The 16738-nt window shown below is 48.2% G+C and overlaps 3 protein-coding genes across 3 annotated transcripts; 2 read left to right on the top strand and 1 right to left on the bottom strand.

Annotated features, from left to right (window-relative positions):
• Window positions 1-929: 929 nt before the first annotated feature.
• LOC119934208 (keratin-associated protein 4-2-like) lies at window positions 930-1559 on the top strand. Its single transcript, XM_038753627.1, has one exon. It carries the CDS (start codon window positions 1002-1004, stop codon window positions 1557-1559), a length of 558 nt encoding a protein of 185 aa, XP_038609555.1. The 5' UTR covers window positions 930-1001.
• An 893-nt stretch (window positions 1560-2452) lies between these two features.
• On the top strand, window positions 2453-6371 carry LOC119934694 (keratin-associated protein 4-4-like). The gene is made up of 4 exons (XM_038754249.1): window positions 2453-2575; window positions 2700-2760; window positions 5626-5686; window positions 6158-6371. Exons 1-4 carry the CDS (start codon window positions 2453-2455, stop codon window positions 6369-6371), a joined length of 459 nt encoding a protein of 152 aa, XP_038610177.1.
• A 6039-nt stretch (window positions 6372-12410) lies between these two features.
• LOC119934207 (keratin-associated protein 4-2-like) lies at window positions 12411-16240 on the bottom strand. Its single transcript, XM_038753626.1, has 3 exons — window positions 15824-16240; window positions 15538-15670; window positions 12411-12481 (listed from the first exon to the last, which is right to left on the bottom strand). Exons 1-3 carry the CDS (start codon window positions 16238-16240, stop codon window positions 12411-12413), a joined length of 621 nt encoding a protein of 206 aa, XP_038609554.1.
• Window positions 16241-16738: the final 498 nt, after the last annotated feature.

The following is a 16738-nucleotide window of genomic DNA, read 5'->3' on the forward strand; positions in this document are numbered from 1 at the left end:
AAAAGCTTAATAAATATGATTAAATGAATGACTGAATGAATGAGGCTCTACACGAGCCATTAGCATTATAGTCAACTCCTCTGTGCAAATTCTCAGGCCCAAAGTCTCTGGACTATAGCTCATCTTTGTTCCTGACAAATTACTCCATCACCACTTTACCCCGTAGCCCAAGTCTAGGATCTCAGGCCAGATTTTCCAGTGGTTTTTATGGAACACTTCACCCCCAAGATGTCTCTAGATCCAAGGCCACTACAACATGGGGAAGAAAACGTCCAAATAAATGCTCTTTTGCTCTGTATTTGTCAGCACAGACACCCCACTGCCCAACAGAGTCAAATCAATAGGCCAGAGATACTTGAAATGGGCCCCAGCTTTAGAGTTCTCTGTCAGGATCCTAACAACCTGATATGGGCTCACTCAGCCACCTTCTTCCTCATGATACCCTAGTGATTCCCCACTCACTTTCCTGCATTTCCTCAACCAGCATTCCTTCCCACAAGAAGGTGCTTTGATCCAAGATGGGGACTTTTAGCCCATGTGCCCAAGGGGCATCTTTGACTCACTGCCTATTCCCACAAGGAAGGGAGGGTGACAGTGATACATTGGGGTCTACAGTCAAATGACTAAACCATGGTTGTTAGTGGTGGGAAAACGTAGGAAGTGAGGAAACGTTCCTCAATAGAGGAGGAGGTAGAGAACCTCCTTGCACAGGAAGCAAGATGTTAATTGGCTGCTGCTGAGGTCAACAAGATAGAAAATTAATCTTCCCATGGGACTGAGAATACTGCCTTGTCAGAGTCTTAATTGCTAATCTACTCTTTGCTTTCCTATTGGTTCCAAGGATGGCAGGGAAGGGATCCAACATACTGGATCATCAGTCTTTGAACTACTACCCGCCACCACCACAGGGTATATAAGAGGCATGGAGCACCAGGAGGTATTCAAACTTGGGAATCTCCTCCTACTCTGAGACAATACCAGATCCTGAACCAACCGACACCATGGTCAACTCCTGCTGTGGATCCGTCTGCTCCGACCTGAGCTGCGGAAGAGGCTGCTGCCAACAGACCTGTTGTGAGCCCAGCTGCTGCAGCAGCCCTTGCTGTCCCCCGACATGCTGCCAGACCACCTGCTGCAGAACCACCTGCTGCCGCCCAACATGCTGTGCAACCAGCTGCTGTCGCCCAACCTGCTGCAGACCTACTTGCTGCCAGTCGGTCTGCTGCCAGCCCACTTGCTGCCGTCCAGTCTGCAGTGTTGCCAGCTGCTGCAGGCCCTGCTGCCCCCAACCTTGCTGTGTGTTTACCTGTTGCAGGCCCTGCTGCCCCCGCCCATGCTGTGTGTCCAGCTGCTGCAGACCCTGCTGCCCCCAACCATGTTGTGTGTCTAGCTGCTGCCAGCCTTGCTGCCTCCCCACATGCTACCAAACCACTTGCTGCTGCCCAACCTGCTGTGTGCCCAGCTGCTGCCAGCCTTGCTGCCGCCCTGCTTGCTGCCAAACCACTTGCTGCAGAACCACCTGCTGCCGCCCTACCTGCTGTTCAGCATCTTGTTGTTGAACAACCTCCCCTCCTGTCGGCTGCTTGCAACCAATGACCAGCCATATTGATGCCCGGGTTCCTTGGATCATATGGAGCCAACTCGAAGTAGGATTGTGCTGCCTGCCCGCATAGAGCCAAGCCACCTGACAACAACCTGGGGCCCACAGTCCTCACCAGCCTCCCAGTCAACAGCCACCCACCTCAGCCAGCATAGACGCTGGCTTCCGAAGAGCCATCAGCCAAAACACCAAAGGACATTTCAGTCATCTCATCCTCTCAACTGCCATGTTCTCAACATGACATCTGAGGAGGGGCAAAGGAATTTTCCTTAGCGATTCATCTGGCTTTGGAAATCACTTCCTCTGGCCCCAGTCCAGGTATTGTGGGGGCTGAATTCTTTAAGTCTAAAACCCTCTCTTCCCTTCCTGATGTTCACCCGTGTTTTGATCCTATTTCACTCTAATAAACTTTCCCTTTACAGCACAAAATAATCCTGAAGTTGTGAATCTTGATTTCTTGAGAGTTGGTCCTTGATTACTGTCCTAGCCCCATGGTAAACCAGGTACTGAAAAATACGTTCTAAAGTCATCTGATTCCTAAAGCTCATTGATCTCATTGCCCAATCTGCTGCATGTTCAGCTCCTGCAGGCTCTACTGTTCCTCACCATGTTGCAGGTCTACCTGCTGCAGGCCCTTTATTTGCAGAACAGCAATTGTTAATCTACTCAGTGCTTTCCAATTGGACCCAACTATAGCATAGAAAGGGTCTGGCACCTTGGATCATATTTCTTTAGCAATCCACCTACCACCGTATTAGGGCTTATAATGGGCAAAAGGGAGCAAGGAGTCATTGAAAATCAGGAATCTCCTCCTCTGCTAAGCAAAAACTAGACCCTGAACCAACCAACACCATGGTCAACTCCTGCTGTGGATCCATCTGCTCTGACCTGAGCTGCGGAAGAGGCTGCTGCCAAGAGACCTGCTGTCAGCCTGGCTGTTGCTTCTCAGAGTGTCCAGCCTCCAGCACTTCTGGGGTACATCATGAGTTGCTGTAGCAATGAAAAGTGTGAATTTTGGGGAATGGAGTCACACAAGTCCCTGGAAGTGTTTCCTTGCCTCAGAAGGAATAACTCCCTCTCGGTTGTTAATATACTGCAGATCTACGGGAATCTGCAACTCATTTTCAAGTGGTTTCAGAGGTTACCTTGGCAAGCAAAAGGTATGGAAGGTTACCCAGCTGACCCATTTCCATCCCAATTTCCCCAAAGATGACACATCAGCCAGTGCACCTTTTCCTGTAGACTCTAAACTCTTTTGGGGCAGGGATCATTGCGAGCATTATTATCTATTAATCTATTATAGATCGTATCTATTAACTCTGTTGTGCTTAGAACAGTACTTGGCATGCAGTGTGCTCATTAAAAACCATTGATTGAAACAATTCCTGTCTTCAAGGGAGGCAATCTGTTATAGCCCCCCTCCAATCCCAACTGCATCTCAGCCTCTTAGAGCTGCAAATCACCTCCAGAGGCTAGCATCTCTGGGTAGCTCTACACCTGGAGAGGAGAAGTACAGATGGGTTGTCTCTTCTGCTCTTGGAGATCTCTTTGAATGGATGCTATAATTTTGTTGGGGCTATAAACAAATTTATTCCTACTTTACCAGGGTCCTGGGAATGTGTCTACTAACTCTGTTATATTGTATTCTCCTAAGTGTTTCATACAGTGTTTTGCACACAGCAAGTGCTCATTAAATATGATTGATTGATTGATCCTGACTGTTAAGTCTTCTAACCTCTCCTGACACCAGGTTAGAAATATTTATAATAGCAAAACTAATTGTGGTATTTGTTAAGTGCTTACTGTGTGCCATGCACTGTACTAATAGCTGGGATAGATACAGTACAATCAAGTGAGTCACAGTCTCTGTCCCACCTGGGACTCACAGTCTAAAGGGGAGGGCAAACAGATATTTCATCTCCATTTTATAGAAAAGGAAACTGAGGCACAGAGAAGTAATTTTCTCAAGGTCATACAGCAGGTAAATGGAGAGCTGGGATTAGGACTCTGGCCATTCAGTCTCAGACTTCTTTGTGGAATCCTCCTCTGCCTCCCACCCCCTAACTGTTGTTGTCCCTCAAGATTCCTTCCTGGATGCCCTTCTATTCTCCATCTACACCTACTCCCTTGGAGAATTCATTCACTCCCATGGCTTCAACTACCACCACTATGCAGTTGATACCCAAATCTAAATCTCCAGCCCTGATATCTCTCCTCTCCAGTCTCACATCCCCACCTGCCTTCAAGACATGTGTACTTGGATGTCCTCCTGTCACCTCAAACTTAACATGTCCAAAACAGAACTCCTCATCTTCCCACCCAAACCCTGTTCTTCCTCTGGTGTTCCCTTCACTGTAGATGGCACCACCATCCTTCTTGTCTTGGTGTCATCCTTGACTCCTCTCTCTCATTCAACCCACATTTTCAATCCACCACTAAATCCTGTTGGTCCCACCTTCACATCATAGCTAAAATCCACCCTTCCCTCTGTATTCAAACTGCTACTACGTTAATCCTATCCAGCCAGAATCACTGCATCAGCCTCCCTGCTGACCTCCAAGGCTCCTGTCTCTCCCCACTCCAGTCTATACTTCGCTCTGCTGCCCAAATCATTATTCTATAAAATCCTTCAGGACATGTCACCCCACTCCTCAAAAATCTCCAGTGGTTGCCTAACCGCCTGCACATCAAACAAAAAATCCTCACCATTAAAGCACTCCACCACCCTGCCCCCTCCTACCTCACCTTACTTCTCTCCTTCTACAGCCCAGGCCACACACTACACTCCTCTAGTGCTAATCTTCTCACTGTGCCTCAATCTCGCCTGTCTTTCCACTGACCCCTAGCCCACATCCTGCCACTGGCCTGGAATGCTCTCCATCTTCAAATACGGCAAACAATTACTCTCTCCCTCTTCCAAGCCTTATTGAAAGCACATCTCCTCCAAGAGGCCTTCCCGGACTTAGCCCCACCTTTCCTCATCTCCAACTCCCTTCAGGGTCCCCCTGCCTTTCTCCCTTTCTTCTTCCCCCATACCAGCCCCACAGCCCTTAAGGACTTATCTGTCATTTTATTTATTTGTACTGATGCCTGCCTCCCTTTTTCTAGACTGTAAGCTTGCTGTGAGCAAAAAATGTGACTGTTTATTGTTATATTGTACTCTCCCAAGTGCTTAGTACAGTGCTCTGAACACAGTAAGCACTCAATAAATACAGTTGAATGAATGACTCCACTGAGGCCCAAGCACTTTCTCTTCCCACTAGGCCTCCCTGCTTCCTTTTTGAGCCAGGATCACAGACCTTCAGAATCTTTGTCATGAGCAATCCCACCACTTTATCTGCCAGACTAGTGAAATCGTCATTCCTTAGGTTGTTTTGGCTTCAAGAGCACAGGACTAGAAGTCAGAAGGACCTAGGTTCTAATCCAGACTCAGCCACTTGCCTGATGTGTGACCTTAGGCAAGTCACATAACATCTCTCTGCCTCAGTTACCTCATCTGTAAAATGAGGATAAAGACTGCGAGTCACTTGTGGGACATGGATTGTGTCTAACCAGGTTGACCTGTATCTACTTCAGCGCTTATTACAGTGCATGGCACATAGTCAATGCTTAATAAATACAAAAAATGTTGCCATTTCTCCCAGCCTCAACAAAACCAACCCCTTCCAAATTGCTGTATTTCCAGGGACATGGGGTGAAGGAATGATTTTATACAATAGAAAGGCTCACTGTAGTGGGAATAAGGCAGACACGGGTAAACACACTCCTCCACAGCTAATACCTGAACCTGAACAAAATTAAGTTCATCCTTTCAAGTTAGCCCAGCAGGGAATCGGGCCTCCCCTTCCATTAACCACCTTCCACCTAATTATGACCCAAACAATCAATCATCAATCAATCAAAGTTATGTATTAGCTACTCACTGTGTGCAGAACACCATACGAAGAACTTGGGAGAGTACAATACAACTTATCTGGTATACACTTTTCCTGTCCACAAACAGCTTAATGGCTCCTTGATCCCAGTAAAAATGCTGCCCTACATTCCTCAGAGTGTGTCAACAGAGCGAGAGCATCACACGTTCATGTGACAGACCTACAGCCCAGGAACAAAGAAGGAAAGAGGTTGACTGATGAGAGGTGATGTTCCTCAGGAAGCACTAGAACGATGCTCGGGAATTCAAAAACTGATTGGGTGATTGTCAGTGCCCTTGGGAAACACAGTGGTCCTGCTGAGGAAGTTCAGGACATTTCATGGAGGAAAACCTAATTGTCCTTTATTTAATTACTGTAAATTAGCATACAAACAATTACAAGGAAATGATCCCCCTTCCCTGCCATCACAGAAGCCCCCAAGGGGGTATATAAGAGAGGCAGTGGGGCAAGGAGGTAGTCAAACATCAGAAACGTCTCCTTGCACCTGAACGACGGTCACAACCACCACCACCATGGTCTGCAACTGCTGCTCCACAAGCTTCTGCGGCTTCCCAAGATTCTCCCTGTGTGGCTGCTGCCAGCCCTGCTGCCGCCCAGCTTGCTGTGTGTCTACCTGCTGCAGGCCCTATTGTCCCCCGCCATGCTGCGTGTCCAGCTGCTGCAGGCCTTGCTGCCCGCCAACCTGCTGTGTGCCCAGCTGCTGCCAGCCTTGCTGCCGCCCAACGTGCTGCCAAACCACATGCTGCCGGACGACTTGCTGCCACCCAACCTGCTGTGTCCCCCCTTGCTGCCAGCCTTGTTTCTGCCCTACTTGTGGCCCATCGTATTGCTGCTGAGCATCCTGCCTGGCAACCAGCTGCTTCCAATCCATGACCGCCTCGATGGTCCTTAAAATTTAGGGGAGATATCCAGGAATTCCCTGCTGCTGCCTTCCATGCCATCAGAGACCCATGGCAAATCTGCACTCCCAGAACTGGACTAGGCACCACTCTAAACTCTGGTTTCCCTCATGAGGGTCTCAGCTACTACCTCATCTCACCTGGCATCTCTTATGGAAAAAGGATGATGGAGGACAGTTTTATCTGCTCCTGCTTCTCCTTGAGGAATCACTCACCCATTTTTCAGTGAACCAAATCCCCTTAGCCTGCAATGATTTCTTTCCTTTCCATTATTCCCTCTTACTTTTCTGTGTTTCACAGCCTTACAGCTCCCTAGTAAAATTTCCCATCTGTGGAATAAAAAGTTCATGGTATCTCCTGTAGTTGTTTCTTGTGGTCTGTCTTCAGTTTTTGGCCCAATACTCTCATATTCAGGGCTCTGAGAACATCACATTTTTCACTTCCATGGCATTATCTCCGTGTCCCTAGAACAGTGATCATCTGCCAGCATTCCACCAATAGAAACATGTGGTTGGCATTTTCTCCACCACAATCCCATGATCCCATCTAGACTGTAAGCTCCTTATACGCAGGAAACATGTCCACCACTTGTCTGCTTTGTGATTTTGGATGTCGCTTAACTTCTCTTGGCCTCAGTTACCTCATCTGTAAAATGGGGATTGAAATTGTTAGCCCCATGTGGGGCAGGGACTGTGTCCAACCTGATTATCTTGTATCTATCCAGAGTTTCGTACAGTGTCTGGCACATAGTAAGTGCTTCCCAAATACTGTTATTATTATCATTATTATCATTATCATTATTATTACCAACGCTGCTATAGGGTACTCTCCCAAGAGCTCAGTGCAGTGTTGTGCACACAGTAAATTCTCAATAAATAGGATTGATTGACTGATCGATTGAAGGAACAGGGAACACTGCTGCCTTCCCTCCTCACCACCAAGTACCGCATTTCCCTGCATGCTGTTTGTGCCCAAGGATTGAAGCTGCAGCTAAGCACCCTTGGTGTCCCCAATACACAAAGTCAGCCATGCCCTTTCCCCAAGAAACTTCACCAGCCCTTCTCCATGCCACGGAATAAACTCCTTCCCGTCCTCCCTTCCTCCAAGCCAGTGGAAAAGAGAAAAGCACCCACAGCATGAGATCTCCACAAAACTCTGGGAAGACTAGTGACTGTCATGGCAGTTGCAGTTACTAGAGATATGCCTTGGAGTCCGAGTCATGAGGATCCTCAAAGTCATCTCTTCTAATCCCAGCACTCTATTGATTTGTGCTTATATTTTGTCTATTTTATCTTCACCTTTAATGCTATTTTATTGTTTCATCAGTCCTATGTGTCTGTCACCAGTTCCCACTCCCACTTTATTCTGTCAGATTGTGAGTCTCTTAAAGGCTAGGGACAATGTCTCATTCCTGCCTCTGTTTAGCTTCCCACCAAGTAGTACGTAGTAAGTGCTTAATAAATTATTGCTACTATTAAGACTACAACTACTACTGGAGAAGGAGAAGGGGATTTTGACCATAACTATGATGTATTGTATTTTCCAAAGTATTAGAAGTGTTGCAGTGTTCTGCACATAGTAGGTGCTCAGTTAATAAATATCATTGATTATGGCTGTTGTAGGAGTCACCTTGAATAGCAGTTGAAGTAAACCTTTTCCTGGCAAGTAGCTGAACTACTCATTCTCCTGCTAGCATTCCTAGACCTGTAGCCAAGTTTACACTGAAAGCTCCTATGAGTGAACAGTCAAAGATGGTGGTTATGGAGGGAAGAAGGGAAGGGACAAGTGTTTCGTTAAGGTACAATGGGATGGGGTCGGATGTGCGGGTGGAGTCACTCATTCTTGCTACACCTTTCCAGTGGGAAAACTCATAATCTGTTGACAGCACTACCATCCTTCCCGTCTCACAAGCCCACAACCTTGGTGTCATCCTCGACTCTGCTCTCTCGTTCACCCCTCACATCCAATCCATCACCAAATCCTGCTGGTCTCACCTCCGCAACATTGCCAAGATCCGCCCTTTCCTCTCCATCCAAACCGCTACCCTACTCGTTCAATCTCTTATCCTATCCTGACTGGATTACTGCATCAGCCTCCTCTACTATCTCCCATCCTCCTGTCTCTCCCCACTTCAATCCATACTTCACACCGCTGCCCGGATCGTCTTTGTGCAGAAACGCTCTGGGCATGTTACTCCCCTTCTCAAAAATCTCCAGTGGCTACCAACCAACCTATGCATCAGGAAAAAACTCCTCACCCTCGGCTTCAAGGCTCTCCATCACCTCGCCCCCTCCTACCTCACCTCCCTTCTCTCCTTCTCCAGCCCAGCCCGCACCCTCTGCTCCTCCGCCGCTAATCTCCGCACTGTGCCTCGTTCTCGCCTGTCCTGCCATCGACCCACGGCCCAAATCCTCCCTCTGGCCTGGAATGCCCTCCCTCTGCACATCCGCCAACCTAGCTCTCTTCCTCCCTTCAAAGCCCTACTGAGAGCTCACCTCCTCCAGGAGGCCTTCCCAGACTGAGCCCCCTCCTTCCTCTCCCCCTACTCCCCCTTCCCATCACCCCGCCTTACCACCTTCCCCTCCCCACAGCACCTGTATATATGTATATATATTTGTACATATTTATTACTCTATTTACTTAACTTGTACGCATTTATTCTATTTATTTTATTTGGTTTATATGTTTTGTTGTCTGTCTCCCCCTTCTAGACTGTGAGCCCTCTGTTGGGTAGGGACCATCTCTATATGTTGCAAACTTGTACTTCCCAAGCTGTTAGTACAGTGCTCTGCACACAGTAAGCGCTCAATAAATACGAATGAATGAATGAATGAATAATCCAAGTGTCAGTCACTTAGCAGATGGCACTATTTGGAACAAAGACAATCACTGGTAAAAGAGGAGAAAGACTGGCTAGGGGAGAGAAATTTAATTCTCCATTTCTGAGTTCAAAACATCAGGACCAGATTATGAGGCTCCTTCCATTTCCTCTCCTCCAATTCTCGCCTTAACCTCCCCCAGTGTGGTTTCCATCCCATCCTTCCACAGAAACTGCCCAGCAAAAGTCAGCAATGATCGCCTTCTCTCCGAATCCACTGGCCTTTATTCTAACCTAATCCCCTTTGAACTTTCAGCTTCCTTAGACACTGCCAACCACCCGCTTCTGAAAACATTATCCAATTTTGGCTTCACTGACACTGTCCTCTCCTGGTTCTCCTCTTATCTCTCTGGCCGTTCCTTCTCAGTCTATTTTTCAGGTTCCTACTCTGGGACAGTGGGGGTCCCTTTCTAGTCTCCACCTACATTAACACTCTTGGAGAACTCGTTTGCTTCCATGTCTTCAATTATCATCTCTATGCAGATGATTCCCAAATCCACATCTCCAGCTCCAACCTCACTCTTACTCAGAAGTCATGCATTTCCTTTTGTTTTCAGGATATTTCTACCTGGATGTCCCATTAACACCTCAAACTACATTCCCACCCAAGCCATGTCCTCCCCCCGACTTTCCCAACACTGTAGGCTGTACCACTATTTTCCCTATCACACAATCCTGTAATCTTGGTATTATCCTCATCTCTCTCATCCAACCCACATATTTAAACCATCTCCAAGTTCTGTCAGTTCTACTGTCCCAATATTGATAAATTCCACCTTTTCCTCTCCATCCAAACTGTCGCCAAGCATTTATCCTAACATATCTTGATTACTACTTCAGCCTCATTGCTGACCTCTCTGCCTCCTGTCTCTCCCCACTTCAATCCATACTTCACTAAACTGCCCGGTTCATTTTTGAAGAAAATGATAGGTCCACATCTTCCCACTCCTCAAACCTCCTCTGCTTCACATCAAGCAGAAATGTCTTGTCATTGGCTTTAAAGCAGTCAATCACCTTTCCCCCTCCTACCTTCCCTCACTGATTTCCTTCTATGGCTTAGCCCAAACTCTTGGCTCCTCTAGCACCAGCTTGCTCATTGTAGTATGAAATCAGTGAGGTAACATAAGAATGGGTGAGCTGATTGAGTGCCAACCCCTTTCCCACATCCCTACCTCCCTCCCTGCCTGGAAATCCCTCCCTTTTCACATAAGACATGGTTCATGATCCCACGAAGGGTTAATTAGCAAGTACTTTGCTATCTGCAGATGGTCTTATTCCTGATATATTTTGTTAACTGGTGGTCCTAGTAGAGATTTCATTTATGATGTCAAGATACTCTCACTCATAGTACTCTTTCTTTAACATTGACTATTATGACTAAAAAGATGGAAATCAAGATTAAATCATTTTGGATTTCTACTGCATTCAAGTAGTTTTCAAGAAAAAAGTACAAGAAATAATGATGCCAGGATTTTCCATGCTGGGAAGGGATATTTTATTAGAAAACAGTCAATCACCAAGACATAATAAAACAAGAGTGAGGAGCAGGACATAAAGAAAGGATATCAAACTCAGAGGATTCGGGATCTGGGAGCCTGGACAGTGGTCTGAGAAAGGGTTTTCCCAAGCTGGTTGGATACCTGGGGAATGATCCATTTTCCTTCTTTAGATTGGCACATTGCCTCCTTGCAATGAGGACTTTGAGCTGTTCATTTGTTTTTTGGTCAGTGGCTTCTACGTTGGATGAGGAGTGTGCAACATACAGACAGCAAAGCACTAGGAAGTGAGAAGGAAGTATAGGAAGGGATGAAGTCATTGCAGTCTCAGAGGATTTGGTTTCCTGTGAAATTGGCAGGGGATTTCTTAGTGAGAAGACAGAGGAGTGGATAAAGCTCTGCTTCATCATCCTTTTCCCTCATCTCAGCATAAGTTGAGATAAAGAGGTGGTGGAGGACCTTGTGAGGGAGACTGTGAATGAGAGGAACCAGAGTTGAGGGCAAAATCCATTCTTTCCTGTCGGGGCATACTACACACATGCCTGGCCTTCGCCCCCAGCCCCCCAGTGCCATTTGCACATGGCTTTCCCACTTGTGTGGCCTCATTTATGTCTGTCTCCATCCTTTCCCCTCTTCCCTGGGATGGGGGCCCCTGCTGGGTCAGGTCACCGGCAGCAGGCAGGAGGTACCCATTCCCTCCTGTGGCAGATAATACTTCCTCTCTGCTGGGTGGGACAGTGGAGGCCGCTGAATGGGGGTCATGAATGGCCTGTAGAACCCTGAGCACCCTCCAGTCTGGCCCGCTCCCACTCTGCTGCCCTCACCTCCCCGCAGGGAGGGCAGCGAGAGGATTTTATTTTTTTATAGACTCCCCTCACTCCATTAAAGTTGGTCGGCCACACTCACTCTGGCTCAATCCTCTGTCTTCTGCGAGGCCTGGGGTGCCCCTGGGGGGGATGGGGGGGTGGAGGTCTCTGTGGGGACGCCAAGGGTCACGGCATGAGGGTGGAAGATGGGCTTAGGGGGTCCTGGTTCCGAGACGGAGGGGGACATGGGGTGGGGGGGTCCCCCTGAGGTCCCCCAGGCCTGGAATACCCTCTTTCCACACATCCGCCAAGCTACTTCTCTTCTTCCCTTCAGGGCCCTACTGAGAGCTCACCTCCTCCAGGAGGCCTTCCCACACTGAGCCCACTCCTTCCTCTCCCCCTCCTCACAGCACCTGTGTATATGTATATATGTTTGTACATATTTATTTATTTATTTTATTTGTACATATTTATTCTAATTATTTTATTTTGTTAGTATGTTTTGTTTTGTTCTCTGTCTACCCCTTCTAGACTGTGAGCCCACTGTTGGGTAGGGACCATCCCTCTATGTTGCCAACTTGTACTTCCCAAGCGCTTAATACAGTGCTCTACACACAGTAAGCGCTCAATAAATACGATTGAATGAATGAATGAATGACAGTGGATTCCCCATGTCTTTCTGTTGACAGGTAGGTCAATAGCAAGGTGCTCCTGGACAGCTCCCCGTACTGCAGGGAAACCATGGATTGGAAACATGGATCATGGATTGGAAGCAGCTTGTTGTGCGGCAGGATGCTCAGCAGCAAGACGATGAACCACAAGTAGGGCGGAAACAAGGGGTCATGCAGCATGTGGGGCGGCAGCAAGCCTGGCAGCAGCTGGGCACACAGCAGGATGGCAGGAAGCAAGGCCTGCAGCAGCTAGACACGCAGCATGGTTGGGGACAGCAGGGCTGGCAGCAGCTGGACCCACAGCACGGTGGGGGACAACAGGGCCTGCAGCAGGTAGACACACAGCAAGCTGGGCGGCAGCAAGGCTGGCAGCAGCCGCACAGGGAGAATCTTGGGAAGCCACAGAAGCTTGTGGAGCAGCAGTTGCAGGCCATGGTGGTGGTGGTTGTGATGGTTGCTCAGGTGCAAGGAGAAGTTCCTGATGTTTGGCAGCCTCCATGCCCCCGTTTGTCTTTTATACTCCGCTGGGGGCTGCTGTCACAGCCAGAAAATGGTATCACATCCTTGTAATTGTTTGTATGCTAATTTTAAATAATTAATTAAAGGGGAATTTGGTTTTCCCCCCAAGAAATATCCTGAGCTTCCTCAGTAGGACCCACTGTGTTTTCCAGTGTCCCATGAGAGTCATCCAGATCAGGTCTGGGCTGCCAATACTCATTCTCATATTTCCTCTACCCTGAGAAACATCAATTCTAATCAGCCAGGTTCTTTTCTCGCAGTCCCTGGGCTGTGTATCTGTCACATGACCATCTAATTTTGGGGATCAGATAATAACCCCGAGGAATTTAGGGGCCCAATTTCTGCTGTGGGTAAATGCCTTTACTGGGTCATTCAGATAAGGTGAATGATCTGTTCTGTGGGGTGGAAGGCTGTTGTGGAGCAAAAGGTTTTTGCCAGACAATCATGGAGGGATGAATCTGATTTTGTGAGCTGTGCAAGAAGGGTGTGGCTATGGACTGTTCTGCACAGCCTTGTCCACTGGGCACCAATGTACTAGCCAAAATGCCTGCCTCAGGACATCTCAAATGAACTTCTGCATTGTCCAGGATCACTCATGCCCCAGGGCCCTGGAAATTTAGCAATTAAGGAAGTGTTGGTTTAACTGAAGCAGGGAGAAATGACAGCTTCAAGCCAAAAAGACTTAAAGAACGATGTCACTGGTCCAGCAGACAACGTAGGTGGATAGGTCTGACAGGGCTGATGCTCATGATAGAGTTCAAATGGTCTGTGAACCTGGCTCAGCAATAATATTTTTCACTTGCTGTCAGGAGAGGTGGAGATCTGAATGGTAACAGTCCTGGGCAAGTGGGGAAACAATGCTTATCTAGCTCTGCTGGAATTATAGGTTCCATCCAGGTGCTCTCCCAGGGAGCAAGAAAGAGCCATCTGTCCTTTACCTGTCCAGATATAGAGCTACTGGGGGAATGAACCTGGAGCAAATAGTTTCTGGAGGTCATATTCTGCTCTCAGTCTCTGATTCATTTGGGATTTGGATGTGTGTCTCGTACCTGGGTTGCCTCACTTAAAACCAGGCTTTGATGATGTAGGACACTTATGCGCTTGCTGATGTGTCATCTTCAAATACATTGGGAATAAAGTATAGAAGTTGAGGTGACTTTCCATCTCTCCTGCTTGCTGAAGTAACCCCCGAAACTACTTGAAAGAGAGTTTGGATTCCTGGAGACTGCACGGTCCTAATGCCCTCGCGATGGCAGTAGCCGGGAGGATGTTTGCCTTGAGGCAAGTAATCATTTCCAGGAAATTGCACAACTTGGCCCATAAAAATTCACCCTTTTCATTGCTTCCACCAATCCTTGATATGCAGCTTGGACTCCAGAGGTAGGCAGTCCAGCTAGCCATTCCCACTTCCAGAGGTTGAATGCTGGGTGCTCAGAGAAGATTCTGTCTCTCTTTTGTTTCCCCAGTTTGATTTACAATAATGTATCTTCTGAAAGTCTCTCATGCATTCTGGTCCATCACAGTATTTTGCAGATATTGACAGGTTTATACTTAGTTTCAGACCAAAAAGAGGACATCATTTGAGATCACTTGGTTGCAGTAAAATGTGTAATTTCTATCTGTGAATCGGGTTTGCTTTCAGCATGACCAAAATCCATAGGCTCTTTTAGTATATGTTCTTGAAAGAAAACCATGAACATAAATCTTTTCCTAGCAACTGATGACTTTCCCTCAACTGGAACTCCACCCAGGGACCCCTAAGATGAAGAAGGATTCAGAAATACCAGTTCCACTTCTCCCTGCTCATCACAGCCCTTTCTGTAGGATGTCCAACCATCTCTGAAGAGGGAGCCTCTTCCAAGTCCTGGATCCCCAAGTGGAAAGTAATTATCCTAAATTAATCCCATAGCTAGGCTTCTACTCCCTTTCTCATTTCTCCCCGACAATGGCTTTGTTCCAAGTAATGCTATCAATGAAGTGACTGATTCCTGTTTCATGAATTTTGCCTTTGGAATGGTGTCACAACAATCCCTGACTTTGAGTCTTCTGGCATGGGCTGGGCTAGCTGTTCTGCCCAACTGACCATGAACAGCCGAGATGGAAGAGTTTAGGGATTAGGTTTAGAACATACGTTTTGGCACCTGGTTTACCATGGTATTAGGACAGTAATTGAGGCCAAACACTCAAGAAATAAAAATTCACAATTTCAAGATTATTTTGTGCTGTAAAAGGAAAGTTTATTAGAGAGGAATAGGGTCAAAACAAGGGTGAACATCAGGACAGGAAAAGAGGTTTTTAGACTCGAAGGATTTAGCATCCACAGAACCTGGACTGAGGCCAGAGGAAGTGATTTCCAAAGTCAGACAGGTCACCGAGGCAAACTCCTTGTCAGTCCTCAGATGGACACTTTGACAACACGCCAGGTGAGAGGACGAGGTGACTGAGTCTTCGTTCGGTCTTTTGGCTGGTAATTGTTTGGAAACAAGTGCACACACTTGTTGAGGTGGATGGCCATTGACTGGGATGCTGGGCCTTGTTCCATGGTGGTGAGGAATGTGGGTCCCAGGTTGTTGTCAGATGCTTTGCAGACAGGAGCACACTTCCATTCCCAGATGGTTCATGTGATTCAAAGAAAGTAGGCATCAATATGGATGGTCATTGGTAGCAAGCAGCTGGCAGGAGAGGATATGGTTCAGCAACAAGATGCTGTCCCACAAGTAGGGCGGCAGCAGGTGGTTCTGCAGCAAGTGGTTTGGCAGCAAGCTGGGCGGCAGCAAGGCTGGCAGCAGGTGGGCACACAGCAGGTTGGGCGGCAACAAGTCGTCCGGCAGCAAGTGGTTTGGCAGCAAGTGGGGCGGCAGCAAGGCTGGCAGCAGCTAGTCACACAGCAGGGACGGGGGCAGCAGGGCCTGCAGCAGCTGGACACGCAGCAAGGTTGGGGGCAGCAGGGCCTGCAGCAGGTGGACACACAGCAAGGTTGGGGGCAGCAGGGCCTGCAGCAGCTGGAAACGTTGCAGACTGGCCGGCAGCAAGTGGGCTGGCAGCAGCTAGTCTCACAGCAGGGACGGGGGCAGCAGGGCCTGCAGCAGCTGGACACACAGCAAGGTTGGGGGCAGCAGGGCCTGCAGCAGGTGGACACACAGCAAGGTTGGGGGCAGCAGGGCCTGCAGCAGCTGGAAACATTGCAGACTGGACGGCAGCAAGTGGGCTGGCAGCAGAACGACTGACAGCAAGTGGGTCTACAGCAGGTTGGGCGGCAGCAGCTGGTCACACCGCATGTTGGGCGGCAGCAGGTGGTTCTGCAGCAAGTGGTTTGGCAGCACGTCTGGGGACAGCAAGGGCTGCTGCAGCAGCTGGGCTGACAGCAGGTGTCTTGGCAACAGCCCCTTCCGCAGCTCAGGTCAGAGCAGACGGATCCACAGCAGGAGTTGACCATGGTGTCGGTTGGTTCCGGGTCTGGTGCTGTCTCAGAGGAGGAGGAGATTCCTGTGTTTGAATGGCTCCTTGTGCCCTGTGCCCCTTATATACCCTGACTGCTGGAGGATGGAGGAGCAGAGACTGATGATCCAACATGCAGGATATCTTCCCTGCCATGATTGGGCCAAATGAAAAACAATGAGTAGTTTAGCAATTAAGGTTCTGATAAGGAAGCGATCTCAGGCCTGTAGGAAGGAGAATATTTTTTCCTTGTGGGCTTTCTGGGTAGCCAATCAACACCTTGTTTCCAAGGCAAATTGTGACATTTCCCCTCTCCTGTGGAACACTTCCTCATTCCAGCCATTTTCCCATCTCTACCAACTGTGGATCAGTCCAGTGACCTTGGGATCCAAAAAAGTCCTCTATCCCTCCCTTCCTTGGGTCCCTCTAGGAGCCAGACATGTGACTGGGTCACATGGGGGAAAGGTCCCATGACTAGGCAGTATTCAAGATCAAA

Source organism: Tachyglossus aculeatus, chromosome 11 (assembly GCF_015852505.1).
Source record: "Tachyglossus aculeatus isolate mTacAcu1 chromosome 11, mTacAcu1.pri, whole genome shotgun sequence".
Classification (NCBI taxonomy): domain Eukaryota; kingdom Metazoa; phylum Chordata; class Mammalia; order Monotremata; family Tachyglossidae; genus Tachyglossus; species Tachyglossus aculeatus.

Coding starts and splice junctions, on each gene's coding strand:
- LOC119934694 (XM_038754249.1), top strand. CDS start 2,453: ATGGTCAACTCCTGCTGTGGATCCATCTGCTCTGACCTGAGCTGCGGA. Junction 2,761..5,625: donor GTTACCTTGGCAAGCAAAAG/GTATGGAAGGTT, acceptor CCTTGATCCCAG/TAAAAATGCTGCCCTACATT. Junction 5,687..6,157: donor CGAGAGCATCACACGTTCAT/GTGACAGACCTA, acceptor TACCTGCTGCAG/GCCCTATTGTCCCCCGCCAT.
- LOC119934208 (XM_038753627.1), top strand. CDS start 1,002: ATGGTCAACTCCTGCTGTGGATCCGTCTGCTCCGACCTGAGCTGCGGA.
- LOC119934207 (XM_038753626.1), bottom strand. CDS start 16,240: ATGGTCAACTCCTGCTGTGGATCCGTCTGCTCTGACCTGAGCTGCGGA. Junction 15,671..15,823: donor AGCCCACTTGCTGCCGGCCA/GTCTGCAACGTT, acceptor AGCTGCTGCCAG/CCTTGCTGCCGCCCCACTTG. Junction 12,482..15,537: donor AACCACTTGCTGCAGAACCA/CCTGCTGCCGCC, acceptor GCTGCTGCCAGG/CTTGCTGCCGCCCCACATGC.